Source organism: Drosophila sulfurigaster, chromosome 4 (assembly GCF_023558435.1).
Source record: "Drosophila sulfurigaster albostrigata strain 15112-1811.04 chromosome 4, ASM2355843v2, whole genome shotgun sequence".
Classification (NCBI taxonomy): domain Eukaryota; kingdom Metazoa; phylum Arthropoda; class Insecta; order Diptera; family Drosophilidae; genus Drosophila; species Drosophila sulfurigaster.
Window position 1 is genome coordinate 1,711,750 of NC_084884.1, and position 14,803 is coordinate 1,726,552.

General features: G+C 35.0%; 1 protein-coding gene across 1 annotated transcript; it reads right to left on the reverse strand.

Annotated features, from left to right (window-relative positions):
* Window positions 1-612: 612 nt before the first annotated feature.
* Window positions 613-11,254, reverse strand: LOC133846905 (host cell factor). Its single transcript, XM_062281617.1, is given in 18 exon segments — window positions 613-984; window positions 1,045-1,377; window positions 1,380-1,404; window positions 3,075-3,308; window positions 3,372-3,544; window positions 4,755-4,974; window positions 5,051-5,339; window positions 5,673-6,343; window positions 6,844-7,872; window positions 8,227-8,378; window positions 8,438-8,626; window positions 8,981-9,052; window positions 9,055-9,120; window positions 9,123-9,190; window positions 9,248-9,464; window positions 9,467-9,556; window positions 10,418-10,877; window positions 11,099-11,254. Coding segments are annotated over 17 exon segments (4,326 nt in total). The 5' UTR covers window positions 10,773-10,877; window positions 11,099-11,254; the 3' UTR covers window positions 613-841.
* Between the last annotated feature and the right edge of the window lie 3,549 nt (window positions 11,255-14,803).

A 14,803-nucleotide genomic window follows, 5' to 3' on the forward strand; every position in this document is an offset into this window, starting at 1 on the left:
AATGTTTTTGTTTTTTTGCGATTGGTGTACCTATTATTTATTGAGTATATGAAAAATTGCTGGGCTATGGGTTTGTCCAGGTTAATCGATATTAAGCAGCTGCTTATTTTCACTATTTCTAAATTATCGTAGTTCTTTAATGAGAAGCGATGCGGAAGCCATAGTGCTCACAATGTTGACATGCCTAACTGAAGTACAGATTTTATACTATTTTTTTAATCGTCAAAACACATACAAAATAAATACATTGCTGTAGAGACCTATCTACTCTATTTATTTAAATTTAATCCCTAATATAATTTAATTTTTCAATAAGTCATTTTGACGACCTTCCCAAAGTTCTATTACTATTTTGACTTTTGACATACATAAAGACATACAAAAGATTTTTTATACAATTACGGCTTGGTTTAAACAAGTTTGAGGAGTTATGATAAGATGTTGAAATTTTTAAAACTTCCACTATATTTTTCAAATTTTTCTTCTTGTTGATAATTTGACTATTCAAAATTATGCATAATTTTTCACCTCATCTATATATATATATAGAGTAGAATCGTTATTGTTATATTTGATAGCTGTAAACACACAAAAAAGGCAGACCAGTTAAGAGTTTCATGTATTCATAAAAGTGTTTTATTTGCATCATATTACTTTGCGACTTTTACTTTCGGCTGTATTTCCGACTTATGAGCTATTTTGTAAATGTGCTTAATTAAAGTGAATGCAATCTATACCTCTTACTACTGAAAGCATATTGTAAAATTATAAGTTGCTAGTGGAGCTAAATAGAATGTTACCAACGATCGCTCTGTACAATGTATGCCAGTAACATAGACTATTAATCGGTGGTTTGCATACCAGGTCCACGAGCACGCTTTTGTGGCGAGCTAAAAGGACTTGCTGAGGATGCTGCTAATTTCTCTTGTGTCCGCTTTAAGTTGTTCGTATTGGCAGCGCCTTGGAGTTTTGTTGATGTTGGGTCTGTTGTGTATCAATATATCAATATTTATTTGTTATATGTACATGTATATTAATATTTACCTTGCAGCCACCTCACTTGGGTCGCTGGCCCGTACCCCTTCTGATTACGTGCAGCAATACGAAAAATAATCGCCGGCTTGTTCGAGCAATCGACATGGGCATTCGACAGTGACGCATTCGGCACTGTGCATTGATTAGCAGCGCCAACGTACACACGAACAAATGCCAGCTGAGGTGAAACGACTTTCTCTTTAGTAGTAGGCTTAACAGCCAGATAGACTGAATACTCAATAATTTCCTTGGTCTTTTGTGCTGGCGGCGGCTCCCAGGTCAAGTGTGCTCCCTCCTTAACATCTTTCGATATCTTTATGGCCGACGGAGCACCAGGAAACCGGGTAAGCACGTCTTGAAGCTGGATATCTAAAAATTTTTTAAAATATTGTCTTAGTTTTCAACTACATATTTTAAAAAAATACGATTTAAAATGTACTATTGTAATAGTATTTATTTTTAAGAAGATTAATGGAGAATATAGAACTATCGAATAGAGAAAGATTTTTGTTTCTTATTATCGAAAGCTAAGAGCTGCAAGAATACGACAATTATTCTCTGTGCGTATATTCATATTTTAATTAAAAACAATCAGACAATAAGACACGAACAATGATCATCAATTCTGTATTAAACGTTCCGATGAAAATATTTAAAACCTCACTTGTTGGTCTGTGTTCTTGACTGTCCTAACCTATACCCATTTTGAATAAAAACAAAACACGTAAAAATGTCTTGGTCACTGAAATATAACAGACAACATGTTCAACAAAAAGTAAGAAAGCCGAAGGCACACCATTCGACGGTGAGATACCGGCTACCCATTTTAATTCTTAAAATATACCGAATTCATGTACCCAACAAATATTAAAATATACCGAATTCTATAATTGGTCTATAGGCATACTACTATGCCATCAAAATATACTATAAAGTAAAAATTATTAAAGATTATCAACCAACATTTTTAAAAATTTTATTAACTTTTTTACAATAAGACTCTGCAGTTGACGCTGATCAAGAATATTTATACCTTATAGCAACGGAAACAACTATTTCTGCCTGTTATACTACCCTTTTACCCTATGGATAGGAGGTATAAAAACTGTGTTTCGAGTATTATAGGATTATTTAAACTCTTTGATTTTTTAAAACCTACAATAGTTACCCTTAAACTAAATCATTTATGGCTCCCGATTAAGAGACATGCAAATAATGGTTATATCGTTTTTACAATCAGCGCACCTAATAGACTAAAGTATAATGCCATATCTCTTCGAACTTGACGCTTAATTTAAAAAAAAATGTATATGTTCGGTGTATCTTTTCTTGAAAATTTACATTTTATACTCAATTCTTCTAACATTTTTATACCCGCTAAGGGTAGAACCCATAGGGTATAACTTTGTGCCGGCAGGAAATGTATGCATCAACAGCCCAGACGATCTAGCCATGTCCGTAAGAAACACTGGATCTCAGAGACTATAAGAGATACAGCTATAATTTTTTGACAGCACAGTACGCAGATCAAAAATCGATTAACAAGCGTAATTTTAAAGCTAGAGCTGCGAATTATAGTATCTACAATAGCAACTATAGTAATTGTGATTTATGGTTGCGATCAGATAAAAATTGTGGAAGGTATTAAAGAAATGTATGGCAAAAACGCCTACTTATTAGGGGTCTTAGTTGCCTTGGCTGACAATCTGGTATAATGTGCCATCTATGGTATATTTTAAATGTGGTACTATATCGATATACCGATTATACAATTTGGTATAATTTTAGTATTTTTGGTATATTTTCAGAAAAATACTGCAATATTTTGCTTTTATTCAAAATTCTTGTTCTCAGCGGAATTGTGTTTTGCTTAGTTGTGCAGAGCAAATCTAGATATAAATTTTTGACTCTCTGGCCGAGGCAGAGATGTGCAGACTTCTAATATAGATATGTATTATTTTGTGTTCTAAAGTTCAAAATTATGATATCCCTATAGATAACAGGTGTTAATAATTTCATTAATTGGATTGAATACAAACCTCTCCCCATTCACCGCGACCACATGAATTAAGAGCCGCAAGGCGAAACCGATACGCTGTACCTGGATCCAAACTGATACGCGGATATTCTGTTAAATCCGGTATATTTTCCGCATCAAAGTTATCAAGCAAAGAGCTGGAGAAGTACTTGTAATCGATATAGCTTGTAACAGTGTGCGATAGATCTTTAAATATGCCAACGGTGTTCCATTTATCACTTTCGTCAATTGACATCTTACGAATAACGAGTAAATGTTAAAAATTAGGGATCATAAAAGTAGTTTCATAATCGCTTACATTATTATCATTAGATGTTTTTTGGTTGTCATTTGATTTATGGTTGATACTGCTGAGCTGATTAGTAGTTCCGCCATAGAGCAAACTTTTCGGTGTCTGAATTAAGTTAACCGAAGCTGTGGCCGCTTGCAAAACTGCTGCAGACGCTAAGGCTTCCAAATGTGAATCATCCACTGCAATCAATAGAAAGAAAATTATTATTATTATTATTTGTAAATTTATTAAAATCAGAGGTGATTATTGGATGCCTACGAAATAACAGTACATTGAAAAGAAAACCCTAATACAGGATATCGTTTTTATACCCGCTACCCACAAGGTAGAAGGGTATTATAAATTTGTGCCGCCAGGAGGCATGCTCGACTGTGAGATACCCTCTACTCATTTTGAGTAAAAGCAAAATATTGCGGTATTATATTCAAAATACTAAAAATATACCAAGTGACATATTTGGTATATCGGTATATTACCACATTCAAAATATACCATAGACGGCACAATATACCAGATTGTCAGCCAAAGCAACTAAAACCCCCAGTAAGTAGGCATTTTTGCCTATACAAAAGTATTTCTTTAATAACTTTCACAATTTTTATCTTATCGCATCGAAATTTTCAAGAATCATAAATACTATTGATATTATCGTATACACCATTCGCAGCTCTAGCTTTAAAAATACGGTTGTTATTAGATTTTTGTTGATTTGCGGGGTCGGAAGTGGACGTGGCAATAAATTGAAACAAACTTTATTATTGAAATTATAGCTGTATCTCTTATAGTCTCTGAGATTCAGTGTTTCATACGGACAGACAGACAGACGGACGGAGCCATGTCGTCTGGCTAGATCGTCTCGGTTATTGATGCTGATCAAAAATATATATACTTTATAGGGTGAGTCAGAGATGCCTCCCTTCTACCTGTTACATTTCCTGCCGGCATAAATTAATAATACTCTTCTACCCTATAGGTAGCGGGTATAAAAAGACGCTGACTTTTGCAAAAAAGAATGGTGACATAAAAGTTAATAGTAAATACCTTTAACTTAAAAATTCATTTTAAATAAATAATTTCGGAGTTTTAATCTCTTTAAAGGGCGATTTGCATTTTAGAGGAAGACATTTAAGAGGAATATGTTTACATTTTGTTTCAATTCGAAGCGATGTATTTTTTTATTATAAGTCTGATTACCTAATTGTTTATCGCTGAAATGGAGCCGTGTATATAGAAATGTGTTGCGTTTTTAGTGACATTTTTGTTGCGGAAAGAATAGCACCTTTTCGAAATTTACGTGTACTACAATGGGCTAATATGAACTTGAAACAAGACACATTTTCTAATGTATGTACATATATGCTAATAATATATATTGTATGTATAACTTACCATTTGATGGCTGTCTTTGAACAGAAATTTCAACAGGAGGAATTTGATTAGCATCGGTCTCGCATGTAGTGGATATTGTCGGGTCTTTGAATAGACTACTAGCACCAGCGCTTATAACATCTCCAGACTTGATTGTAGTTAAAATATTGGCCGCCTCAGTCTCAGAAGCAGTCGGCTTGTTGAACTCTAAAACATTTGTTGTAGTTCCTATTGCTTTCGACTAAAATATGTATATGAATGGTAATATCAATTTTCAATCAAATTAAAGGTTTACTTAACTAAAGTGTTCCACTTACATTTCCAATGATATCATCGATGCTATTCAATTTGTGGGCATCTGTTGTGCTACTTACATCAGATACATCATCAACAATTTCCGGTTTGATGTTTTTATCAACAGTGGCGTCGATTCCAGTATCTTCATTTGTCGTGGCAATACCACTATTAATTAAGCCAGCCGCTGCCGATGTTGACGATGCTATTGCGGAATCATTATCCATGTCATCATCCCTGTCATTTCCATTATCAAAATTTTCAGTATCTTTTTTGATTTCATATTTAAATCCCCGGCGCCATCGAGTTGCTCAATAATATCATCCATTGGATCGGCATCAATATAAGCAGATTCAGCCAAAGTATCAGTAGCTCCTCCATTATTTTTCTCTGTTAATTGAATGTTAAAAGTTGATTTCACAACTGGAGCCGATGTGGCAGCACTTTTGTTGTGGTAGCCAACGTTAAGGCACGTTGACCAACACTGCTCGATGCACTGGCATTGTAAATATTGACAAACCCTTTTCGTGCAGCAGCAGCAGCCGCTGCACCAGGTAACATTACCAATTTATTGGAGCCGGTGCCGACACCAACTGGTGAGGACGTAATCCCAATGCCAGCGTTATTTGTACTCATTACAGTCACAGGCTTGCCTCCAATGTAAACAGCCGTTTTTGCTGTAATTTATGTGTGGTCAATTGAGGCTTATTGGCAACTGCTGCTGTTGATGTTGGCAATGTCAATGTTATGGGTCGTCCACCTGTAGTTGCAGTACTTCCACCACCAGCTATACTCCGCACCATTTTCACATTACTAGAGCTTGTTAAGACGGTACGTGGAATAGCAGTTGCAGTTGATGTGCTACCTGTGGAACCAACAAAGCTGACAATGCTTGTGCCATGGCTGGAGATAGAGCTGGAGCTGCTGCCAGCACTGGTCATCACAGCGGTACCAGGCACTGTGCGTATACTTGACCCAGTGGTAACAATTATAATTTGCTGATTGCCGATAGGAGCTCCTTGTTTATTTGTGATTACAAAAGCTGGTTTCCCGCTCATCATATTGGATGTCACTTTTCCCATTTGCAGAATATTCGAATTTTTCATAATTAGCTTGCCACCAGCAACAGTATGAGGCGAAACCAATTTAAGTACATTGCCAGCAACAATGGACTTTTGCTGATTCTGTTGCTGATGTAATAGAGCTTGATGACCCAGTGCTGCTGATGTTGAGGGTGTTGCACTTGCTACTGATGATACTGCTGCTCCAGTTGCCATAATCGTTTTCGGTTGCATACTGCTGTTAGTAGATGCGATCTGAAATGAAAATCAATCTCTTTAGTATTTATCAATGTTTTCAGATATCTATATATATAATTCTAATAAATTTTTGTCTTATTGTCGTAGGTATTCACTATCACAAATCAAACGGGGAACTTTATGAAGCTGCAATATTCGCATAATATACACTGTTTAAAGTGGTTTAAAAATGTGAGCTTTAATTGCTTTCTGCATCACATTTTTCAAAAAAAAGCAACAATATGAAAATGAATATGGAATAACAAACCTACTGCTGTCTGGAACTATTTTCTTACATACTTATTATAAAATTGATTAAGAATATTAATACCTTATTGGGGTAGGAGATGCTTGTTTCTGCTCGCACCATTTTATCGCATAATAGAATTTAGTTAATTTTAAGCTGATGTGTACAAAAACCAGACTTGTTTCAAAATAAAATTTTGAAATGTGGTGTAGTTTTACACATAATTTACGGTTTGCTATATATGTATAAGTTGATAATCTGCTGTATTTACCTGGATTTGTGAAGAGGCCGTAGGCAATTGCTGATTGCAAATAGATATAGCTTGAGCATGGCTAGCGTGACCTTTGGTTATATTAAAATTAACCTTAGGCAGCGTCTGTACGGCCATCCCACCGCTACTTGTCTTTACAAATTGTAATTGAACATTTGGCGCCAATGTCAGAGGCTTCTGTATAAAATATTGTTTACCGCCCAGTGTGGCAGACGAGGTTGATATCGTTGGAACTGCCGTGGTCGATGATAATGACGATGATGATAGTTGCACTGTGGCACTGGGCTGTGAAGTTTTCAAAGTTGCGGTTGTCGTTGGACCGCTGTTGCTGCTCGTAGTAGCCATCCGTAATCCTTGACCGGTAGTTGAAGTTACACCGCCAGGTACAATTCGCAGTGTGCCAGTGCCAGTTGACGGCTGTTGTGTAGTAAGTACAATGCTACTGCTAGCATTGGTACTTGTCACAGCTCGTGCCCCACTCAAATGTGACGTGTCAGTAGTTGTCGTTGGCAAAGACGCTATGCTTGTTGGGATCTTTGTTGAGCCGGTCATAAATTTTTGCAATGAATTCGCAGTGGCTGCCGTACCTGATGCAGCGCCACTGCTGCTTATTATCGATATTTGTGGCTGAACATTTGTTATTAAAACCGACGACACTGATGCAATTGATGTCTTCACAGTTGGATCGATAAGATCAGGGTTAGAACCATTCGATTGGCCTATTGTGGATTTGCCAACTGATGCGGATGACTCACTTTCTTGATCATCAGATACGGATGCGACGGCTGTAGAAATGGCAGTTGCTGCACTGCTTGCTGATATTAGACTTTGATTTTGACTCTGGCCGGATTGCTTTGTGCCAGCACCCTGCGATTGCTCAATCTTTTGGATTTGTAGCATATATGCTGCCGCAAAGGTAGTGGCTGTCCAAGATAGTTCCAAAGCATGCGTCGACGCACGTACCAATGCCACTTTAACAGCATACAGTGGCTTTGTCACCTCCAGGTACCAAAGATCTTTACAACATACCTAAATCGAAAAGTAGTAGTTCATAGTTGTTTTAGTAACACGTAATAAAAATTAAATTGTACGCGTTGAAGACCTATTTTAGATGTCTTATTCTGAATGAATGTTGTCTATAATAATATTGTTCTTCGGAAATTGGTCCCGACCAATCATTTGCCAGAAAAAGGCCACGGAAAGTGTTCGTCCAATACAGTAGAAAATATAATGCGCAAAATGATGTATAATGTTATAACGAAATACAGGTAATCTTAATATTGCAGATTATATAATAAGGCTTTACATTTTATTTGTTTTCTTTTATAAGCATATAAAAGAGTACAAATAATAAATAAATATTTAAGGTCAAAATTATCTCACCCTAACCTGGTTGTTCCATGCTTTCCGATAACCATCGCGACCTGACCACACATACAAACGACTTTGAATGCCGACAGCGCAATGGCCAGCGCGTGCCCTTGGTACATTTTCTTCAACAGTGTCCAAAGTGACGTTCTCCCAAGTCATTGTGTCTGCATATTTCGATATATATGTAATATTAACATTTTTGAATATTATTTAAAATTCGTACCCAAATCAAGCACAGCCAATGTGTTTGTGCATTTCCATTCTCTTTCAGTAGTTGCTTTTGTATCATTTATGACCAACGGCACCCAACCACCGAATACATACATTTTGTTGGCGATCATTGTTGAACTATGCAATGAGCGTGGCAATGGAGCCTGTCCTCTGGTTCTTGGCTTTTCCCAAGTCATTGAATCTAAATTGCAATTAAATTTGTACATAAAATTGTATTGTCAGATGTCAATTATTGTTTTTTAGATTCGATATGTGGAAATCAAATCAGTTGAAAATTGTATCATAGGAATACACTCTGTAAAATGTCCAAGAAGCATCACATTTAAAAAAACAATAAATCTTAGTATCGATAATATTCATAGCATGCATAATTTTTGAAGTATTACTACAATTTAATATTTTAATTGAAAATTGAAGTACATATTCTTATCGATGTCTCGATTTTTCACTTGCTAAGTCAATAATCTTCAGATTACATATTACTATTGTTAAAGATAAAAATTCTTTAAATTCAGTAGCAATTTAAATTAGTTACCTGTGTCTAATAACCACAAGTCGCCTAAACGACAGCCACTCATTCCGCCGTACACAAGCAAGCGTAATTTTTTGAATCTTTGCTGATAAAAGAGATGCCAGTGTGTGACTCGCGTGGTGGAGGACTGTCTCCAAAAGTTTTGGAATAATCCACTTGCCATTGTGACTGTGCACTCCTCGCGTATCCAATATATATAAATCATTCAGATATCTGCATACACAAATTATGGAAATTATATGTCCACATATAACGAGAATATCTGCTTACTTGGGAATATTATTTTTGGGATCGTCCGATTCGTTTGCCAAGCCGCCAAAGAGAAAAATCTTCTCACCTACCATCGTAAAACTGTGACCCAAGCGTGGACAAGGAGGCAAACCATTATCTGGCGATTCTGGATACATTTTACGCCATTCCCACTTTGTTGCCTGCAGCTCATAGAGCTCATTCGAGTACTTGCCATATTCAATCATACCACCAAAACAAACATGCGCGTTCCTTCAACAACAAATCCATAAGCTGCACAGCCGTTTGGAACATCGCCTTTTAACACCGGAACATACCATTGATTACTGACTGAAAAGATAAATCGAAGCATAGATTTCCATTATTTATATGTATTTCTTCTAAATAGAATGTCAAAACATATTAAGCAACATATAAGTTAACTATCGAGTCGATGGCCTTAGCTAGCACTCCCTTCTTTTAGTTATTATTATTTGGTATAATAAAGCCTTTGGCTATCGCTATACTTTTAATATTAGCACAGCTCGTATTTTAGTCTCTACGACTTTGTTATTATAAATTAACCTTTATTTATTTCGCTAAATTCTCGTAAAATCATATATATTTATTATATCCACTACCTGCAGTAAACAAATATATGTTTGCACAGAGGCCTTCGCAAATGGACAATAGAATAACAAGCTTAATTTCCAAGCTAGAGCGATTTTTCAAACACACAATAATAACTATAGTATTAAGGGTTCCTGAAAATTTGGTTGCGATCACATAAAAATTTTAGAATTTTTGCAGAATTGTGGGCAAAAACTACTGCAATGGGGTCTTTACTTGACTTGGCTGACAATCTGGTCTATGTACTTTGCACTCTATTTTGACTGTTGCAGAGAGCATACTTTTAGTATTTTTGTAACGGATATCTTACAGTCGAGCATACTCGACTGCCGCTTTCTTACTTGTATTTACACTGTTTGTACTACATTCTGGTTGTTGGCAAGCAATCCGATTTTCAAAGATTTTTCCATTAAGTGTGTAATACTTTTTTCTTTATTAACATAAAATTATATTTCCTATTTAAGCGCCACTATTGTTAGTTTGCTTGTTTAAAAAGACTAGGCTTTTCAAAATCTGCCTTACCAATACAATTAGGCTTTTATCTGAAACCTATTGTATATATTTAACGTAAGTAATGGTTACCTGTATTGTAAACGTGAAGTTCATCAACAATCCCCTCATTACCACCGCCGAAAACCACCATCAATTCCTTGATATTAATTGCACGGTGCCCATGACGTGGGCGTGGTTGTGGTCCGGTTGGATTAAGGACGCGCTTCCATTTAAAACCCGACTGACTGTTTATTGAGGACTGAGTACCAGTACAACTTCCTAGACACTCGGTAGTAGGATGATATCCTCCGCCCACATCCATCTTGTCACTTCGAGTCAGGCAGTTAGGTGCCGGAACAATTTGTTCCGCGTTAAGTTCTTCAGTCACTAGTCCGATTGCTCCAATTGACGAACTGCTTGATCCGGCAAATTGCGGGGATTCCATTGTTATTTCGATTGTTTTTCGTTTGTGTTATTAGTTTTCTTATTTTTTCAAATCAATCATACAATATTTATTGCCCACGAAGCGACGCATGAATGCATATTTTCCCTGTAATTCTCTAAATAGGTTAGTTTTTTTTTTTTAATACAAGATATGTATTTATGAACCATAACTTTCGTCACGCACTGTATTTATACATGGATGCTAACAAATTCATGTTGACCTGGCAATGCTACGAAATGGACGCTGTACAAAATCTACATATTTACTTTTGTAGTAAAGTAGTATGCGAACAACACAAAGTACCTTGGGAACTACTTCGCTCTTACCAATTTATTAACTTTATTTTGTGCCACAATAACAATTTAAGTCAATAAATGTATTTCCTACATTAAATACAATGTGCCAAAAAAGCCGAAGAAAACGACTACGACTCACACATATAAAACTGGTTTAGCGGAACGAACCAAACTGGTTCGCTTGCAATTTATTGATCTCTGGCAAGATAGCTCCGCACTTTAGTATAAAAATCAAACGAAAATATCGGATGTGCAAACATTGTTACTTTTCATATTTTTGGCCGGTTCTCAAATTAACTTTTATTTTAAGAATGAAAAATATCGGCAAAAATTTAAGTATTATAAAAATAGATAACCGAGCAAATAACTTAAAATATAAAAAGGTCTTTTAATTGAAAATCGTTTTTAAAATAAATAAAATGTATGAATCGGCAGAATAATATTGAACAATTTAATAATTAAGCCAAATTTTAGAAATACAAAATTTAAAAAAATTATTTAAATATTAAGACAATAAAATTCGGTCAACATTTTTAAACCGAAAGAATTATAAAAATCGTAAAATTTCAATATTGAAGGAAATCGAGCAAATATTTTAAACTAAAAATTTTAATAATCAGTAAAATTATGAATATTGAAAGAATTAAAAATCGATCAACATTTTCAAAATAAAAACAACTTTGCAAAAAAAAAAAAAATCTTTAAAATTGGCAAAAATATATATTAAAAATCGCTCAGAAAAAATGACACCACTGCTCATTTCAATCGCAGACCGAATACGGAACGATGAGCACGAGCGTATTTCGTTGCGCTGTGCTTTCGTTTCTATGGAAGCGTGTATGTATCTACATGCTCGCGTATATTAGTATGTGTATGCATATGAAGTTTTGCAACATCCAGTTGCCTCGCTGACAAGCAGCTAGCGCATGTCAATTTTGTTTTGCCGCGACGAAAGTCTCGAAGATGAAGACAACAACAATTGCTCGTGCTCTAGATGTTTGAAGTTAAATGGCAAGGACTGCGTTGGCTCTGCTGATGGTTCGCAAGCACGGTTGCCATTCCAAAAAATTTTTGAACCAAAATTTTGAAAAATGTACCAACTTTAGCAAAAATTTACCACAAATTTTTTCGGTATTTTTTAATACTAGATTTTTTAACGTTTTTTTAAATTATCTTTTATTATTTCATATTTCATTTTTTTTCTTCAAATTATAGTATAGTATATAGTATATAATATTTAAAAGAAAACAAAAATATAACTTTCATTTAATCAATTATACTTTTCAAATATAAAGAAAACAAAAACAGAACTTTCACTTAAACAATAATAAATGAAATTTTAAATTATTTTAGTTCATTTTTAGAATGTCTTTTGGAGACCAAACATAGTGAAGGTCTTTACAATCAATCGATTCCTTGCAATACATTATGTTATTAATAGCCTCTTTCCACCTCACTCAGTTTTTCTACGTTTTTAAAATCCCGTTTCGGGGTTTCCATCTGCACGAACCGAAAAATATGGGCAACGGTAAATTTTTCAATATGGCCGCTCTGAAATATCAGCTGTTCAAATGTAAACACGAGTTGGCGAACATTTCAAAAAACAGCACGCGCATTTGAAAATGGAAAATTTTATTAAATTGCAGAATTTTTATGAGGATTTTAACGAAGTGGAGGGAAAATTAGCGAAGTATGGAGTATAGGCCATTGCTGGCAGCAATGTAATATTTACATAAATACATTTACTTTACTTTGGTTTTTCACGTTCAGGGCGAATGTTACGTTCGCCCCATGTAAAACCCATAAGAAAAAGTCGGGTTTTCTACGTTCGCGAGCTACGTAGAAATAGCGAACGCACTTTTGGGTAATTATGCGATATTTTGATCGATATGACAACGAAAAAGAGCTCACCACTAACAAAACAGCTGACATTAAAGTGCGCCAAGGTATGAAAATAGAAAAATTAAAATTTTATTTTGCTTTTAAAGCAAATTTTTATATTTTAGATGAGCCAAAAACTCGAAAGTCGTCAATATCGTGGAGTGGCATCCACGAGGCTATGTTGTTCGAGTTATGGGAGGAGAAATGTAGTGCCTTTTTGGCCAATCCACAAAGGCGCTCCACAAGGGTGCCAAACTCCTCCCTATTAATTCGAAAATTATCTTCAAAAAATGATTCGTTGTTTCCAGGAACACCGCGCTCCCAAAAACACCCATGCTGTTGCTAAAAAGTAAATGTATTTATGTAAACATTACATTGCTGCCAGCATATCTACTTATGTACATAGCCCCAAGCTGATGGCGATTTCTTTACTATTGGCAATGGCCTATACTCTCCGCTAATTTTTTAATACATTTGAACAGCTGACATTTCAGAGCGGCCATATTGAGAAATTTACCGTTGCCCATATTTTTCGGTTCGTGCAGATGGAAACCCCGAAACGGGACTTTAAAACGTAGAAAAACTGAGTGAGGTGGAAATAGGCTATTAAATTCTAATTTTTTCGTAATTTATAGCCTATTTCCACTGCACTCAGTTTTTTACGTTTTTCAAAGTCCCGTTTTGGGGACAAAACATATTGTGGGTCCAGGTTCAAATCCAAATCACAGTGTGCTCGAGATACCCGCTACCCATTTTAATAAGGGCAAAATATTGCGGTATTATTTTCAAAATATACCGAAAATACTAAAATATACCAAATGGTATGTTTGGTATATCGATACATCACACCATTCAAAATATACCATACACGGCGCAATGTACCAGATTGTCGGCCAAAGCAACTCAGACCCCTAGTAAGTAGGCGTTTTTGCCCATACAAAAGTATTTCTTTAGCAACTTCCACAATTTTTATCTGATCGTAATCAGGAATCATAACTACTATAGTAATTATAGTATATACCAAAATTCGCAACTCTAGCTTTAAATGTACGCTTGTTATTCGATTTTTTGATTTCCGGGGCGGAAGTGGGCGTGGCAAAATTTGAAACAAACTTGATCTGCGTGCAAACATAACAAATGCTGTCGAAAATTATAGCTCTATCTCTTATAGTCTCTGAGATCTAGGTGTTCATACGGACAGACACACAGACGGACATGGCTATATCGTCTCGGCTGTTGACGCTGATCAAGAATATATATACTTTATAGGGTCGGAGATGCCTCCTTCTACCTGTTACATATATTTCCTGCCGGCACAAAGTTATAATACCCTTCTACCCTATGGGTAGCGGGTATAAAAAGATTGAACTTTACAATTTTGTTTTGTACATTTTTAGATAACAATAACATTTCAGAAAATGAGAGAAAATAAAAATAATATAATTATTGTTATTAAAAGTTCATTTTTTTCTTTTTAAAGAAATACATTTTTGTAAATCAGGTAATTAAACAATTTATGCAATGCAATATAATTGCAGAAAAATATCAAAAACATAATTTCAATAAAATATTAAGTTTATTTGTTACAATTTCTTTTTTATTTTTATATTAATATTTAATTTTTTTACCAGTTTTAATTTTAAGTTTCTCTAGAAAATTTTCAATTAAATTGAAATTAAAACTGGTAAAAAAATTAAATATAAATATTATAAAGAAAGTGTAACATTGTTGCATGCCGTTTTGAAAAGTGTTTACAAAATTTTCATTGCTACATAATGACAGTTTGAGGTTAGCCCATCAAAACTTAAAGTACTTGATGTACTTATACGTTAATACTTATGAGTGGCATCCAAT